Here is an 18,213-nt window from a genome sequence, read left to right as displayed (position 1 = left end):
CCCTAAGCATTTGATACTGCTGAGCAATGCACTCAGCCTTATGTTGCACTTGATATTTTTAGGATAAGGTCTCATTTCCTGCCCAGGCAGATAGATGCTAGGGCTAAGATCCTACTTTTAGGCTTCTGTATTGGTGTTATCCCAAACAGGCATCCTTTACTGCATGTAACTTCCCTCTGTGGAGAGAGGGAGACTGTGGACTTCAACCTTTTGAAGAAATGATATCTTAAAGCAGCAAATTAACAAATTGGGCTCTACGGTGAAGTTTTTCCAAAGAAGTAAAGACTATGGATAAAAATTAGGAGGGATAGCCGGGCATTGGTAGCTCACGCCTGTAATCCTAGCTACTCAGGAGGCTGAGATTTGAGGATCCTGGTTCAAAGCCAGCCAGGGCAGGAAACTCTGTGAAACTCTTATCTCCAATAAACCACTCAGAAAATCAGCAGTGGCTCTATGACTCAAGTGGTAGAGCACTAGCTTTGAGCTGAAGAGCTGAGGGACAGCATCCAGGCCCAGAGTTCAAGCCCTAGGACCTACAAAAAAAAAGAGGAGGGATGTTAAAGTCACATTTTTTGTAAATAATACAGTGAATTTTGACATAGTATAGGAGTCCTGGTGTTTTAACAAATTATTTAACAGACGTTTATTATCAGGTACTGAGTTGAAGAGACATAATGATTATATATTTCACACTACTTATACATATGATGTGTGTGGACAGAGAAAACTTGGTAACAAAAATATTAGCATCATATTAGGATTATAAGTTTCAAATATTGTACAGTAAAAATCTTTTTTTCTCTTAACAGAATATGACAGATACCTAGCATCTAGCAAAAGAATGGCAGCTGCTTACCTTGACCCAAACTTGAATCATACACCAAGTTCAAGTACTAAGACTCACCTGGGTACTGGTATGGAACGTTCTCCTGGTGCGATGGAGCGAGTATTAAAGGTCTTTCATTATTTTGAAAGCAATAGTGAGCCAACCACCTGGGCCAGTATTATTAGACATGGAGATGCAACTGATGTGAGGGTGAGTACTACTTCTCGTGCGGCGCCTTTGATGTGCATTTACTTGGTGACATTTTAATGGCACATCCAAGATTAAGATAAGTAGTGTTTATTTAACTTACTGAGAACCATCCACAGTACAGGGATACCAGCTTTTTCTTTATAGAATTTATTTAATATGCCTGAGGGGCTGGGATATAGTTTAGTAGTAGAGTACTTGCCTAGCTTGTAGGAAGACCTACAAGCTAGGGACTCTAGCCCTAGCATTTGAGGGGGAAAACATTGCTAACATGTGATACACCAGAAAATAATAACTGAATTACATTTTAGTCATATAATGCCATTACTTTTCCTTCCTTCCATCTATCCATCTTTCCTTCAAGTAATAAAATAGCTATTAATAGAAAATAAGAAAATAGTTTTCTAGAAGGTATAATTTTAGAGGGGTTTGCATACCTCCTGATAGAAGCTTTTTGTACATATGCTGATCCTGGGGCTTGAACTCAGTGTCTGAGCAATGTCCCTATGCTATTTTTGTTCAAGGCTGGTATTTCTACTACTTAAGCCACAGCTTCATTTCTGGCTTTTTGGCCTTAACTGGATTTGAGAGTCTCATGCACTTTTCTGCTTGGGTTGGCTTCTCAGCTTGATCCTCAGATTTCAGCCTCCTGGGTAGGTTTGGTTACAGGCATGAGCCACCAGGCAGGATGCTTTTTGTTTTTAAAGAAATGATTGAATGTATAATATATGCCAGACACTAGGTAAGCTGTGGGAACATGGAAGGTCTGTCTGAATTAGCTTTTGGTCACCTCAAATTCCTGAGGCAATTAGCTTATTAAAAGAAAAGGTTTGCAGGGTGCAAGTGATTCATGGCTCTAGTCCTCGCTACTTGGGAGTCAAAGCCAGCCCAGGCAGAAAAGTCTCCACGAGACTCTTATCTCCAATTAACCACTCAAATACTGGAAGTGATGCTGTGGCTGAAAGTAATAAGTGCTAGCCTTGAGCAAAAGAGCTCGGGGATAGCACCCAGACCCAAGTTCAAGTCCTATAACCGACAAAAAAAAATGTTTATTTTGGTTTATGGATTTTGGGCTTTCCAATCCTTTATAGAATGGCCCCACTGCTTTGAGCCTCTAGGGAGAGATCGAGGAGATCATCCTGGCTCAGAGCCAGGAAGCAGATAGAGAAGACTGAGATCTTACAATCCTTTTTCAGAGGCATAGGTCCTTAGGTTAACTGCTATCACTAGGCCCTGCCTCATAAAAGCTTCCATAAAAGCTTTCAAGAACATCACCTGGGATTCAAATGGACCTTCGGGGGACTTCAACATCCAAACCATAGTAAAGTCCCATTAAAGCCTAGAGACAGTCATGCTTGTAATGACAGCCCAGTGTGGAATACTTCACTGGAGATTGACCCAGTTGCTGGGAATCCTGAAGGCAAAGCACCTAAATGGAGAAGTTGGCACCTGTCCTTGGTTTTGGGAGGGGGAATGAAAGCCAGTGATAGAGACATAGGGAGAGGAGCAGGAAAAGGTGACCTGTGTTTTCTAAAGTCAGGCATGAGCAGGTAGCACTGGGACCTCAGAAAACTGAGCTTGGTGTATATCTCAGGGGACCTCTTGCTTTAGGGAAGCGTTGAAGGACCTCTTTCTGGAAATAGACTGCTGGAGGGTCACTTAGAAAGGTTGACTACAAGTATTCTACTATAATATTAATTAGAGAATCCATAATGAAGAACTGTTAGGGGCTTCTAGAGAATGTTCTAATCTATAAAGATCTACTACCTTGAAGGAAGAAACCCATTCAAACACCTTGCTTCAACTTTGGAAAACATTGAACAAGCTGTATAGGAGAGAAACCTTTAAAATATTATGAAGTTGACAAGTAGTAATTGTTCTAGACTTTGTGTATCAGGTAGTTTACTGTGCCACAGTTTCAGTTCAGACTTTGTACACCTGAGAGGCCTGTTGTGGAGTCGGGGAGGAGGTTACTGAGTTCTACCTTCATCAGCCTTCATCAGATGCAGAGACATAGGTTATTTGAACACAAGTATTAAACTTTTGTAAAGGCAGCATAGAAAATGTTTGTGGTCAAAAGTCAAATTTTTTATTTCATAGTAACTAATAAGTGTTTGCAATTTAATATTCCTATTAGTTGATTTTCATCCTAAAGCAGAAAAATAAAACAGTCACTGTGTTACTGTGATGGAAGATTGAGTGTTACTCAGAATCTACTCCCATTAAGTGCTTCCATGCTGTGGCATTGTAAAATATGGGTGTGTGTGTGTGTGTGTGTGTGTGTGTGTGTGTGTGTCAGAGAGAGAGACAGACACACAGAGTTGTGTGTCTGGACTTGAACTTAGGGCCTAGTTTTTTTGCACTTTACCACTTGAGCCACAAAGCTCCACTTCTGGATTTTTATTGCTCAATTGGAGATAAGAGACTCATGTATTTCGCTGCCTGTCCTGGCTTTGGTCCATGATCCTTAGATCTCAGCCTCCTAAGAGACTAGCATTACAAGTAATGCAATATTTTGTACTCGTGAACAATAGCACTAAAGGACATGTTCAAGACATCTTTCTTTCAAAGAATTTCTCACAGGAAGTGTGAGGGCACAGTTAGGAAGGTGTGAAGATTAAGAAATGGGAAGCCTTGAAGATGGGTGAATCTAGGACAGAAAGGTAAATTAGTGTAGTCTTTCTGCAGAAGGAAATGGGAAAGCTATCCCAGCCACTTCTGAAACAGTATCAAAGTTACTGAGTTAGTAACTACAGCTACAACCTGTCCTATAAGCCTTGTGGGTTTTGAGAACATGAATGTCTCATGTGAATTGACATGAGCCAAAAAAAATAAAAACATACTTTCAAAGATAGTATAAGAAAGGAGTGCAACATATTCCATCAATTTCCTAGGATTACTGGTGGAAAAGATAGTACTTTTGGTATATACTTGGCTAAACAGTAAGCATTAAATTAACATCTTTCTTACTACTGTTAATGTAACTGCTAGTTTTAGTATTATGTGGCTGTTTTAGTATTATATGGCTTTCATTATATATATTTATATTCTTTTGGTCCAAAACTGGGACTTGAATTCAGTACTTGTCACTTTTGCTCATTGGCTAGCGCTTTACCAACTGAGCCATGCCTCCAACTTCTAGAATTACATTTTTACTAGACAGTTGTGCTCTATAGACATAGTAGGTATCAGAAGACCAAAACCTTTTGAAGGAGTTGAAATTTTTTCTCAATGAAAATATCATTTCATTATAGAAATTTTGTTTCTCGTACTTTAATTTTACTATTAAAAAAACATGCCAGTTAATTTGATTGCTGAAAGGATTCATAGGACCTCACAGTTTATACATTAAGTTTCCAGTACCTTAGCAGTGCAGTAATACTCATTTCAGCGTCTGGAGTTAGCAGGGGCAGGTTTTTAGGCCTTAGGTATACTTTTCCCCCAGATTGAAGACCTTCTCTATCTTCCAGTACAACCCCTCAGTCTGAGGAAGCCTCCTGCTTCCTCATGTTGGCATCTATGAAATGGTGTGACATGGGTGCTTTCCGTTTGCACAGAGAGCCTCACCTGTATAATTGGTTTCCCAAGCACCACCAAAATTGGGGAATAGTTTGTGCATCCAACCATGATTACTAAGAAGTGCTGTCAGGCTGCTGTAGTTTGTCCTTCAACTGCTCAGGCACTTGTGCTTGCAAACTGCACTCAGCTTGGTCATAGCTGTGGTCAGTATAGAATAGCCAGATTAACCCGGTTTGCTCAGTATTAGAAGTGGGCATCCAGAAACATTGCAGAAATACTTCAGAACCATCGTCACATAGGGGAGATTCCAAATGCTTCTCCAGGAAGAAACCCCTATTGGGGAGAAAGAATGTCATTAATCCCAGATTTTTTTTTTTTGAACTCTGGGCCTGGGCACTGTCCCTCAGCTCTTCAGCTCAAGGCTAGTGCCCTACCACTTGAGCCATAGCGCCACTTCCTGCTTTTTTTTCTCCCTGCTCATGTGATATTGAGGAATCGAACCCAGGGCCTCATGCTTGCGAGGCAAACACTCTACCACTGAGCCAACTTCCCAGCCCCTAATTCTTATTTTTTTCCTCCCTTATACAATCAGTGATCTTTGATGCTATTATTGGAAGTTTTTGCCCAGGATAGCCTGGATTGTGATTTTTCTATATATACCTTCCAGGTTGACAGGTATAAAACAGCACCCCACTCCTACCCTTACCTTCTTTGTTTTTTTTTGGGGGGGGGGGGGGAAATTGGTCGTGGAGCTTGAACTCAGCCTGGGCGCTGTCCTTGAGCTTTTCAGCTCAAGGCTAGTGCTCTACCACTTGAGCCATAGCACCACTTCCAGTTTTCTGAGTGCTTTATTGGAGATAAGAGTCTCATGGCCTTTTCTGCCCCGGCTGGCTTTGAATCATGATCCTCAGATCTCAGCCTCAGCTAGGATTACAGGTGTGAGCCACCAGCACCCGGCCTCACTTTATTTCTTGAGATAGGGTTTTGCTAACTTTTTGCCCAGAATTGTTACAAAGTAAGATCCTCCTGACCTCTACCTCCTGAGTAGCTGGAATTATAGGAATGAGCTACCATGCCATCTAGGACTTTCGTAGCTGAAGAGAGAAAATGATGCTTTAAATGGCTTTAAAGAGCAAACTGACTCGGATTAGAAGTTAATTGAAGCTACCATTCTTAAAATTCTAGGGCCCTTAAGAATTATTCTAAATTGACTGCTTTTCAAATGAAATTACAAAATCTGAATGATAGCGTATTTGTTTGTAACATGGTTTACTGAATATTTCAAATCCATCTTGAGACCTACTGTGCATAGGAAGTGATTCCTTTTAAAATGTATCCACTTACTGACAATGTACTTGGTCACCCAAGAGCTCTTAGGGCGATGCTTGAATGATAATGATTTGTGCTGCAAGCACAATGTGCACTCTCTAGCTCAGGAATCATTTTGACTTGCATGTCTTAAATCATTTACCAATCTACTTTGTAAGACCACAGCTGCTGTGGATAGTGACTCTTCAATTACAATTGGGCCAAGTAAACTAGAGACCTTCTGGAAGGTACCTACTATTGTAGATGCTTTTGAGAACATTGGTGGCAGAGGCCAAAACATCAGCATTGACAAAGCCTGGACAAAGTTAATACTTGACAGCCCTCGTGTGTGATGACGTTCAGGATCTCTGGAGCAAGTAGTTGTAGATATGATGGAAATAACAGGAACTAGAACTGAAAGTAGAGCCTGAAGGATAGGACTTGATGGCTGGAATCTTTGATGGAACTAATGAATGAGGAGGTGCTTGTTTTAGAGGAATGAAGTTTTCTCTTATATGTATACAGTATATTCCATCAGTCTTACTCCCTCTGTCATTCTCCTTTTCCCTTCTCCCCCTTGATAGGCCTACAGTGGAAATTCCACAATGAAACACCCTCCACCTAGTAAACCTAATTTATAGTAATAAAAAAAATTGAAAAAATTTCCACAGGCACCCCATTAGTAACCTTACCTGAGCAATCTGTTTTAATGTCAGACCTCTGCTAGCCCAAAAGATAAAGATTCACTGAAGGTTCGGGTAATTGTCAGCATTTTTTTTTTTTAGCAATAAACTGTTCACAAGCTAAGTATATAATGCTTGGGATGTAACTTAGTAGTAGAGTGATTGCCTAGAATACATGATGTCCTGTGTTCAATACCAACACTGCAAAAATTAGGTAAGATAAATAAAGGTATTATATAGTGGATGTTTTAGACATAATGGCATTACATAGTTCATAGACTTCAGTGTAAGGCAAACTTGTATATGACTAGGAGACCAAGAAACCAGAGTGACTTGCTTTGTTGTAATACTGGCTTTGTGTGATGGTATGAAATTGAACCCAGTATGTCTCAGGGATGCCTCCCTGTTCTTGTCCTAGACATCTGTTCTACAGCTGTTCTGCTTTGTTCAGCTTCTGGCAGTTGAGAGCTTCCATATAGTATACCTCCCTCCAGCTCCCTCCCTCCTGTTCATTTCTCTCCCTCTTTACACTTGGTCCAAAGAAGCCAGTGCTCCAGGCTAAGCATTACAGCATCTTTAGTCATTTAGAGCTCTTAGAATCTCCTTTTACTTCTCTTTGCTCATACCTCACAAGGCCTTAAGTAGTCTATGTCATCTTCAGTTTACCTCTCTCTCCCTCTCCCTCCCTCCCTCCCTCCCTCTCTCCCTCTCTTCCTCTGTCTACTCTCTCTCTCCCTCTCTCTGTCTCCCCCTCTCCCTCCCTCCCTCCCTTCTTCCTCTCTTCTTTGTCATCAAAATATTTAATAAGAACTAGATACATAATTCTAGCTCCTCAGGAGGCTGAGGCAGAAGCATCACTAGTTTGGGCAATATAGAGTGATCTGTTATCTCAAAATAAAGTAAAAATGACTAGGAGTGTTGCTCAGTTGTAGAGCACTTGCCTTCCATGCATAAAGGCCCTGGGTTTGTGAATTTGTAGAATCACCATTTTTTAAATTGTAACTTTTTTTCCTTTTCTTGTCCTGATACTTGAACTCACAGCTGGGTACTATCCCTAAGCTTTTTGGCTCAAGACTACTGCTCTAGCACTTTGAGCCATAGCACTGTTTCCAGCTTTTTGATAATTAATGGGAGATGAGAGTCTCACAGACTTTCTGCCCAGGCTGAAACCGTGATTCTCAGCTGTCAGCTTCCTGAATAGCTAGGATTACAGGCATGAGCCACTAATGTCTGGCTGTAACCATTTTTTAAAAATTGACCTTTCTTCCAACTAGGTGATAGTTTACATAGTGCTTTAATAGTAGTTTAATAGTTTAAATGCTTTTAATGTCTTACAAGATGTTAACTAGTATGAATTAAACGAATACATAGCACAATAAAAGTATAATAAAAGCATAATTATGACGAAAGTATAAGAAATGATGCAGTTCACCCCTTCCTCAGGACCTTACTTCCACAGTTCTCATTCAACAGAGGAAGTCTTAAGAACAACAGAGAAAAAGCTGTATTATGAAGCAGTACTGCCATGGCACTGGTGGCTCATGCCTGTAATCTTAGCTACTCAAGAGGCTGAGATCTGAGGATTGCAGTTCAAAGCCAATCCAGATAGGAAAGTCTATGATATGCCTATCTCCAATTAAGCACCAGATGGGAACATAGTACACTTCACGTATGTGATGATTTGTTTTAGCTGCTGAAAGGAATGTGTGCAGTCAGTAGGCCTTCAAGAGGCAAAAGTAATTCTTTTTTTTTTTTTTTTTTGGGGGGGGGGGTGCGGTCGTGGGGCCTGAACTCTGGGCCTGGGTGCTGTACCTCAGCTCTTCAGCTCAAGGCTAGCACTCTACCACTTGAGCCACAGCGCCACTTCCGGCTTTTTTTGTTTTTGTTTATTTGGTGCTGAGGAATCGAACCCAGGGCCTCATGTATACAAGGCAAGCGCTTACCACTGAGCCACCTTCCCAGCCCAGGCAAAAGTAATTCTGTCTTGGAGAAAGTTCAGATTGATTTCTGTGCCAGGTTCTTAGGATCAGCATCTGGAGCTCTGGTCTTGTTTTGTTGTTGCTAGATAACTTGACAGGCTCTCAGCAGAGCAGATCTGGTTAGAGAAAGACAGGTAGGGACACTTGAATTTCTTACACACCAATAGTGTCTGGAGTAGGAGCACATGGAAACAAAGCTGCTGCTTGTGTAGAAGGCAGTGGGATGGGTGTGCTTGGTCTGCGGAGGAAGTAATGGGGTGAGTGGTGTTAACAATAAAGTGGCTTCCGGTAGGTCTTCCACCTTGAAAATAAAACGTATGAAGATTGCTTAAAATACCACGTATTCCTTTTCACCCTGTTCTCTCCCTTCCTTCCTCACAGAACAGTTAATGTTCATTTGCATATATTCATTATTGTATGTTTCTTCTGCTGAAATTCTGTCAGTAGTGTAATACATGCTTTGGCCCCATAGACATTCAGAATAGAATGAACATGAAGGAAAGGTCTCATGACTTACATCACAACAATGGCAAAGGTCCATTTTGCTTTTCAGTATAGTACATAAAAGCAAACTGAACCAAGTAAATCATTTAGACACAAACTTATGGCCTTACCTCACTAATAAGTAATCAAGAGTGGAACTGTGACTCAAAGAGGTAGGGTGCTATCCTTGAGTAATAGAGTGCAGGAACAGTGTCCAGGCCCTGACTTCAAGCCCACAACCAACCAAAAAAAAACTTACTAAGAGAATATGACTTCCTAGTACTCTAGTTTTTTGTTTTGTTTGCCAGATTGATAACCATTTAATGACTGATTTCATTTATTATTAGTATGAGGTAAATGACAGCTTATAACCTTAAGGGTTAAGAACAATTAGTGTGCTTTTGTTGGTTACCAGTTTGTTCTTGACAAAATGTTTTGGTTTTGACCCAGCATGTCTGTTTCTGTACAGTGCTTGTACAAGCACTGTATGAATGACAACAGCTATAAAGGTGTTTGTAGCCATTTTGTTTTCCATTCCCACTTTTCTGTCTCGTCTAAAAAAAGGGGGAAATTTTTTATCTGCCAGTAATGAATATATACATTCAGTGTTTGTGATTAAAATGTGATGTGAACATTGACTTTAATTTTCTACCTTAAAAAGAATTATTTTTTGGTAGTGGGGACAGGTGCTGAACTTAACCTTACAGCCTTACACTCTTACAGGGCTTGCTAGCTAACAGCTGGTGGTCTACCAATTGAGCCTCACTGTTATTTGGAGATGAGTCTTTTGTGGCCTTTTCTGCTTTGGGCAGACTTCTAATTCACAGTCCTCCTAATACCTCCTGGATAGGTAGGATTGCAGGAATAAGCCACCACTAGTCAGCTAAAAAGAATTCTATAAAATATCTTCTGAAGAATTTAATTGGAAATTTCCATATTTCTAAAGTAGAGAAATAGAGGTTTCAGAGTAGCCAAGTATTGTTCTGTATTGCCAAACTAGGTTGTCAGAGCCTGCAGAGCTAGAATGATGAGTTGTAAGCAGTATATTTTATTTTTATTTTTATTTTATTTTATTTTTTTTTTGCCAGTCCTGCGGCTTAACTCAGGGCCTGGACACTGTCCCTGAGCTTCTTTTGCTCTAGGCTAGCACTCTACCACTTGAGCCACTTCCATCTTTTCTCTGTTTATGTGGTACTGAAGAATTGAACCCACGGCTTCATGCATGTTAGGCAAGCACTCTACACTAAGCCATATTCCCAGCCCCTCAAGCAGCATATTTTAAACACATGTCCAATTACTACTCTACTACATTCTGTCGGGTTTGATTATTTTTCTCCATTCCCTTTTTCCATTTCCTCATTTTCCTTTCCCTTCCCCTCCCCTTCCCCTTCCCCTTCCATTCCCACAGAGTACGTACTAGGCTCCGTGTTCTGTCACCAGCAGTGCAAAAATTTTTTAAAAATGAAAATGAGTCAAAGAACGTTCCTTAGTCACTTGAGAGACTTGAGTGTGGGGGTTGTGCTTTACCTGCCTTCCCACATTGAAGGCAGCCTTCACATGAGTCCTCTACACTTGGCCCATTTGGAAACTCCCTCATCAATGCAGGTACAGGATAGGAGTCAGTGCTGAGGCTAACCTTTCCACAGCCCAGGAGGAATTCCATTTTATCTGACGATCTATTCAAAAGTAACTATGTCTTCTGGCCTTACAGGAGCAGAAGGTTGTAGGACATTTTAGATTGCTGTAGATTGATTAGATTCAGATAATTCAGAGAACTTTTACTGCCAGCAGAAGTATGACCTTATTTTATGTTTCAGAATGTATGGATTTAAAAAAAAAGTGGTATGAATATTGCAGCAAGACCTTGGAAATATCGTTCCCTTGGGTCAGAGAGTATAATTCTTTTGTTTGCTCAGTCCTCAGAAAGTGGGAGCCAAAGGATGTCTGCTTTGACAGCTTGGGGTTTTTGTGATGGTGCAGTTGTGGAATTGTCTTTTTAAGTTGATTATATGCCTGTTTGCCAATAAACAATTGGAAAGAACATGTTTTTCTGTTTTTCTTCTCTCTCACACAACTTTTCTTTGTTCATAAAAAGCACTAGAGAAAACTGATTCCTTTGTAAAAATTAATTTATTTAATGCTTGTTTTTTTGACAATTAACTGAAGACATAGTTTTTTCAGTCTATAACAGTCATTTCTGTGGGGGTGTGTTCTAGGGCATCATTCAGAAGATAGTGGACAGTCACAAGGTAAAGCATGTGGCCTGCTATGGATTCCGCCTCAGTCACCTGCGGTCGGAGGAGGTACACTGGCTCCACGTGGACATGGGTGTCTCCAGTGTGAGGGAGAAGTATGAGCTCGCCCACCCACCAGAGGAGTGGAAGTAAGATTCTGACCCCCATGAAGTGACCACACTGCGTTTGTTCTATGTATTAAATATGCACACGAGGATAAGTGTGTACACTTGATTCGCACATGTCTGTCACTTCATAGTAATTGTTTCTTCATACTTGGGTTCAGTCTCCCTTTTAGGCACTATAGACTTTTCCATCCCTTAATCCTTCGGATTTCCTTCACTCTGGTCTTTTGCTAGTAATGTTGTCTCAGTGGAACTCAAATCCTGAATCCTGTTGCTTTGCTTGAGGAGCCAACAAGTTAATTTATTAATCAATCTACTCATTACCTCATCAGTAGGCTACACAACTTTCTTTTTGTGTCTTGAAATCTACTGCTCTTCTAAAAAGGATGGTTGTATGTATGACATTCATGATTGTATGTATGACATTCATTAATTAATTACATTACAATTCTAAGCTGGGCGTCGGTTGGTCATGCCTATAATCCTAGCTACTCAGGGTCTAAGGATCGTGGCTCAAAGCCAGCCTGGGCAGGAAAGTCTGTGAGACTCTCATCAGTCCAATCAACAACCAGAAAACTGGAAGTGGCACTGTGGCTCACTTGAGTGCTAGCCTTGAGCTGAAGAGCTGAGGGACAGCACCCAGCCCCAGAGTTCAAGCCCCACGACCAACCACAAAAAGAAATTCTCTCCCTCTCTCTCCCTTTTCCCCCTCCTCTTTCTTTGTCAGTACTTGGGTGAGAACTCAGGTTCTCATAAGAGCTAGTAAGTAGGCACTCTTTCCTCCTCATTTTGGCTCATTATTTTTGAGACAGAGACTTCTTTCCCACCTAGGCACATAACTAGGTTCAACCCAACTATGTTAAGCTTTCTAGTATCTAGGATAAAAGGCACATCACTATGTCCAGTAATTTGTTGCAAAAAGGTCTCAAGACTTGTCTAGGCTGGCCTGGAACTTTGATCCCAACAGTCTGAGCCTCCCAAATAGCTAGAATGACAGGCATGAGACAGTAGCTCCCTGAATGACTCTTAGTTGACACATTAATGAAACCGAAATTAATTCAAGGTGAATTAAATGAATTCCCTGTAATTGTCCTTTTCGTTGCTCTTCCCTAATAATTTTTTCACTATTAAGAAAACTAGCCTTAGGACCAGCACCCCCCCCCCCCCCAAAAAAAAAAAAAGAAAAAAAGAAAAAAAAAGATGGCAGATATTTCTGTTTAACATTGTTCTGTTTTGTTCTTTATTTACAAACATGTCAAAGGAACACACTTCATTCTAAAGGTATACTTTGTGATTAATATTGAGTGACTCAATCTTTGAGCTTAATAACTTTTTTGAAGCACATTTAGTTCTTAACTCATGCTCTCACAAGTGGCAGAAGAAGAAAGTCTTATGCTGCTGAATGGTTATAGAACAAGACAGAATGTTTAGATCCCAATGAAAAATTCAGACTTTGAATAGTAATAGGAAATTGAAATTCACAGTAAAATGGTGGATTACTGTATTCAAAGTGGTAAAGTACCGTAGAAGCAAATTAAGTGGAAAAATTAAGAGGAGCCTGTACTTCAGCATAAATTTAAGTTATTGTTCAAGAATCAGGTGATGTAGAGGCAGTTTCCTTAAATTTTAGAACCAATGTAGAAACAAATATCTCAATAGGAAGAAAAGTCTTTGAAGGTTTCAGATTGAGAACAAAAAACTTGACTAAATTTAAACATACCTTAACTCCATAAAATAATGTAATGACAACTAATTTTAGATTGGAAGAAGTCTAGCATAATGTAGAAGTAGGAAGGAAACAAATTGTCTTAGCAAATAATAACCAAGGAGAAAAAAACAGTTCCAATCTTGTCTGTTGGTATCCAGTTAAGAAGGTGGTGGGTAGAGAGGTGAAGTGGTGCGATGTGTATGAGACTCAGTTCCGATGGTGCTCTGTGGTATCCAGTTAAGAAGGTGGTGGGTAGAGAGTAGTGAAATGGTGGGATGTGTATGAGACCCTTCAAACTGGAGTATTTGCTTAAATGTGTAAATTGTTTCTGTTCAGAAACTTGAAGTAGCTCTTACCACATAGGGCAAAGCTCCAAAGGATCTGACTCCCTTGTAGCGCTGCAGTCCTGTCTCCTACGGTTTGTTCTTCCTTATTGTAGTGACTTTGGTGCCTTTGGGCTTTGCATCAACTCCATAATGTAGTTTAGGATTGTTTCCATAAATGCTCACATTGCCATTTGAGTAGGTAGTTTCTTCTTGTGTTAGCCATGTTAACTGCTGAAAAGAATAGCTTCCTCAGGCTTTCTCGATCTCACTACCACCTTTGCCTTTACCTTTTACAACTTCTTACTTATTGACTCCTGTCTCTGGCTCTCTAACTCATTGGCTTTTTGTACAAGTCATTATGTTGACCTTTGGTGTGACCTTGGATGTGCTCTTCTCCTTGCTAGATTACTTGGGATTTCCAAGAGCAAGGACTCAACTATTGCTTTTCCCGTAGCCTTTACAATTGTTCCACTTTCTCCCTCAGAGACTTTTTCTTACCCATCACTATTCCTGCTATAAAATACATATTCAGTAAAAGTATTTTAATGAAATGCAATAAATTACTATACTGAGAATGTAACTTAAAGATAAGCCAAGAGCAAAAATATAATGCTGTAGAACCTTTTATTCATGTAGTAATTAAGCACTTGTAACATAATGAAAATGAACTAGCTCGTTTTTAATTTATTCACAATTTCTGGAAGTGCCGCTGTGGCTCAAGTGGTAGAGTGCTAGCCATGAGCTGAAGAGCTGAGGGACAGTGCTCAGGCCTAGAGTTCAAGCCCCACGACTGACAAAGCAAACAAATTTATTCACAATTTCTGATAAGTGTATTTGACCTATGAAAACACCTAAGGAAACAGGAGCATTAACTGGCACTGTTGTACTCTCAGCTGGATCCTGGGCCAGGAGAGGGGCAGGTAAGGGGTAGCTGTGAGACGTGAAGGCCTGATCAATAGACCAAGTACTTGCATCAATGTCAGTGTTCTGGCTCTATCTCACAGCTGTATTACGTTCATGTAAGTCTAAAATTTACAGAAGCTGAGTGAAGTGTATATAGGGCTTCTACAGTATATTGTAAATGCTTCTAAGATTACTGCCTCCCTCCAATTGGGGGTTCCAATTGTATGTGTGCATTTAACAATAACAACAAAATCTTATAGATTACTGATTTGTTTGCTTGCACCACAAGGGAGAAAAACTTTATGATACTGATTGAGGTGATTTTTATTTGTCCCTTAGTGTTTAACTGATGTTTTCATCCTTTTTGAAATGAAAATACATTCTATTAATATGAAGAGATAGTGTGCTTATGCATTTTTAAGCTTTCTATTTCACTGTTTGAAGGTTATGTTGTTTGCTTGAAATGTATACAATTACAATTTTTAACTTTTTCTGGCGTTCTCTTCCTATTCTTTGAGTTCAGGTTGTGTGAACTACATAAAAGCTCATGATCATGTACTTACTCATGCATTTCTTGTTACTAGTACCTAATTCTTATATGCCTCTTGGCAGTAATCTGTTGTCTCTGTATTGGTGAATTGTAGCCCACTTGATTAGAGGTATACCCATTTCCCAAATTTTGTCTCCAGAGGAAGCCACTGTCCTAATTTTTGACATAATTTCTTTGCTTTTCTAAGGAAACATTCTACTTACGTTTTGTCCCACTCTGAAATCATGGCCATTTATTGTTTGAATCCCGGAGAAATGGTTTTATTGGACTCTTAATAGAAAGCCATGTAGATCATTGACAATCTCCTCAATCAGAGCACACTATTAATAACATAGGAAGCTTTTGGAAGCATGAAGTTCAACAGCTGGCCAACTCTGAGATGGAAATGGGTGGCACCAGTGCAGAACCATAGTTAGATTGAATTGCTCAGGACTGGTCTGTATTTGGAAGCTTGTTTTATGGCATGTGTTCTTTCTTGTTGAAATAGAGAAGGAGCTGAACTAAGAAGGAGCCTTCTTGGGTGACCTGGAGGTACATGACCATTGAGCACATTATCAGCTGATCCATGAAATATGGTGGGGAATTCGTTTCCATTGAGTCAGTGGCTGTGCAACTTAATGTCCAAGCAGATTTAACACTGACTTTTTTGGGAATCTGTAACTAAGGCTATAGAGTAGTCTTGTTCTATGAGAGTTTAAGGAAATACAATACCCAAAAGCCCAACCCTGCTGCTCACACCTGTAATCCTAGCTACTCATAAGGCTGAGATCTGAGGATTGCGGTTCAAAGCCAGCCTGGCCAGGAAAAATCTCTAAGACTTATCTCCAATTAACTACCAGAAAACTGGAAGTGGTGCTATGGCTCTAAGTGGCTATAGTGCTTGCCTTGAGCAAAAGAGCTCAGGGACAAGGTCCAGGCTCTGAGTTCAAGCCCTACAACCAACTGGGAGAAAAACAACCACAACAACAAAACCCAAAACCTCAGAAGCCTTATATGCCTTTCACTCAACTTCTGTAAATTTTAAAGATTTTTGTGAACTTAGTACAGCTGTTAGAGCTAGAACACTGACATTCATGCAAGTACTTGGTCTGCTATGCAGGCCCTCACAACTCACAGCTGCCCCTTACCTGCCCTTTTCCTGGCCCAGGATCCAGCTGAGAGTAAAACTGTGTCAGTTAACTCTCCTGTTTCCTTAGGTCTTCTCTAATCTGGGACAGTTCTTTAGTCTGCCTATCAGTCATGAATTTGATACTTCTGAACTATACTGACTTTTGTATTCCTCAAATAGTTTGACTGGTTTGTTTGTTTTTTCATGATTAAGGTTATGGATTTTGACAAAATTTCCACAATTGAGGTAGTATCCCATACCAATAAGGCTGTGAGGACAGTGACTTCATTTACAGGTGATTCTAACTTGAATCACTTGATTGTAGTGGTGGTGGTGGTAGACAGGTTTCTCCACTGTGAAATCACTGTTTCCCTTTTGTAATTAAGTAGTTTCTTGATTGAGAGACTGTGCAGATTTCCTGGTTCTCATTATATTTTCATCCATTAATCTTTGCATTCATGGATGACTCTGTTCTTGCATTGATTTGCTTTAATTTGTCCTAAGCAATGCATTTCTATTTCCATCCTTCCCAGCTTTTTAGAATTGTAGGTCTTTGTTCACATACCATCATTCTTAAGGGCTGTCTGTGTTGTTTGGTGAACTTGGACTTTATTTATGACTGAGAATTTTTTTTTTTTTTTTTGGTCTGGTCGTGGGGCCTGAACTCTGAGCCTGAGCGCTGTCCCTCAGATCTTCAGCTCAAGGCTAGCGCTCTACCACTTGAGCCATAGCGCCACTTCCGGCTTTTTTCTTTTTGCTTAAGTGGTGCTGAGGAATTGAACTCAGGGCCTCAGGCATGAAAGGCAAGCGCTCTACCACTGAGCCACCTTCCCAGCCCCCTTGGACTTTATTTATTATATAAACTGGCAGCTGATCCATCTGAGAACCATGGTTATTAGATTTTCAATTCCCCATAGCTTTCTTTTCTATTCCCCCCACCTTTTTTTTTTTTTTTTTTGAGGAGAAAGTGAGGAGCAGTATTAGGGTATGAGCTCAGGGCCTTGCATGTGCTAGACAAGTGTTCTAACACTTGGAACATGCAACCAGCCCTTCTTACTCTAGTTATTTTCTACACGGGGCCTTGTGTTTTGTTGTTGGAATGACCTTTCTGTTGATGAGAGTGGAGAATTCAAATCTCCCACTATTAATATGCCAAGGTCTCTCAGTGCTTCCATAAATAAGTCCAGAAATGTTTGTTTAATGAAACTGGGTGCACCAGTGTTTGGTCATTATACTAATTGTAATTTCCTTTTCATGAATTATTCCTTTTAATTAAAGTATATCCTTCTTTGTCTCTTCTGGCTGATTTTAGCTTGAAGTCTGTTTTTATCAAATGTAAAGACTTCTGCCTTCTTTTGGATCCATTTGCTTGGAAAATATTTCTGTCCTTTCACTCTGTCTTTGTGTGTGTGTGTGTGTGTGTGTGTGTGTGTGATTTGTGGGGCTTGAACTCTGGGTCTGGGCACTGTCCCTTACCTCTTCAGTTCAAGGCTAACGCTGTACCACTTGAGCCACAGCGCCACTTCTGGTTTTATAACTGGTTTACCTGAGATAAGAGTCTCACAGACTTTCCTTCCCGGGCTGGCTTTGAACTTTGATCCTCAGATTTCAGCCTCCTGAGTGGCTAGGATTACAGGCGTGAGCCACCGATGCCAGGTGGATATGTGTTTCTTGTAGGCAACAAGTGGTTAGATTTTTCTGTTTTTCCTGTACTAGGGATTGAACTCAGGACCTTAAGCTTGCTAGACAACGCTCTTACCATTGAACTATGCCTCTTGTAATCCAAGTTGTTGCTCTATATATTTTGATTGGAGAATTAAGAAATTAACCTTTCTATGTTAATATTGAAAGGTATGTTGTATTTTCTGTCTTTAAAAAAAAAAGACATATATATGTCTGTGAGATATTCTTTCCTATTCATACTTTACTAATCTCAGATAGTAGGATTTATTTTTTCCTGCTTTTGATTTTCTTCTTTTTTTGGGTAGCATTCCGTGTGTACTGGGATTGGGGCTTATCGTCAGGGTCTGGAGTGTCACTTTTTTTTTTTGCTCAAGGGTGGCACTCTACCACTTGAGCCACATCTCTACTTCTGGCTCTAACTTGCAGTCCTCAGATCTCAGCCTCCTGAGTAGCTAGGATTATAGACTTGAGCCACTGGTACCCAGCTGGTGAGATTCCTTTAGCCATTGGTAATCATGGAAGTTTTTGATTTCAAACCCACCCCTCCCTTTTTTTTTATGCTGGTACTGGG

At 40.2% G+C, this 18,213-nt stretch overlaps 1 protein-coding gene across 3 annotated transcripts in view; it reads left to right on the top strand.

Annotated features, from left to right (window-relative positions):
* Positions 1-18,213, top strand: part of Ptk2 (protein tyrosine kinase 2) — a 245,114-nt gene that overhangs the window by 94,811 nt on the left and 132,090 nt on the right. For all 3 annotated transcript variants that reach the window (XM_042699910.1, XM_042699909.1, XM_042699911.1), the window contains 2 exons: positions 810-1,036; positions 11,222-11,388. In XM_042699910.1, the coding sequence (XP_042555844.1) occupies positions 810-1,036; positions 11,222-11,388 (394 nt within the window). The remainder of the gene's footprint in view (positions 1-809; positions 1,037-11,221; positions 11,389-18,213) is intronic.

The sequence above is a fragment of the Dipodomys spectabilis genome, unplaced genomic scaffold (assembly GCF_019054845.1).
Source record: "Dipodomys spectabilis isolate Male_0828 unplaced genomic scaffold, ASM1905484v1 ptg000264l, whole genome shotgun sequence".
Classification (NCBI taxonomy): Eukaryota; Metazoa; Chordata; class Mammalia; order Rodentia; family Heteromyidae; genus Dipodomys; species Dipodomys spectabilis.
This window is presented reverse-complemented; position numbering and strand designations above follow the sequence as displayed.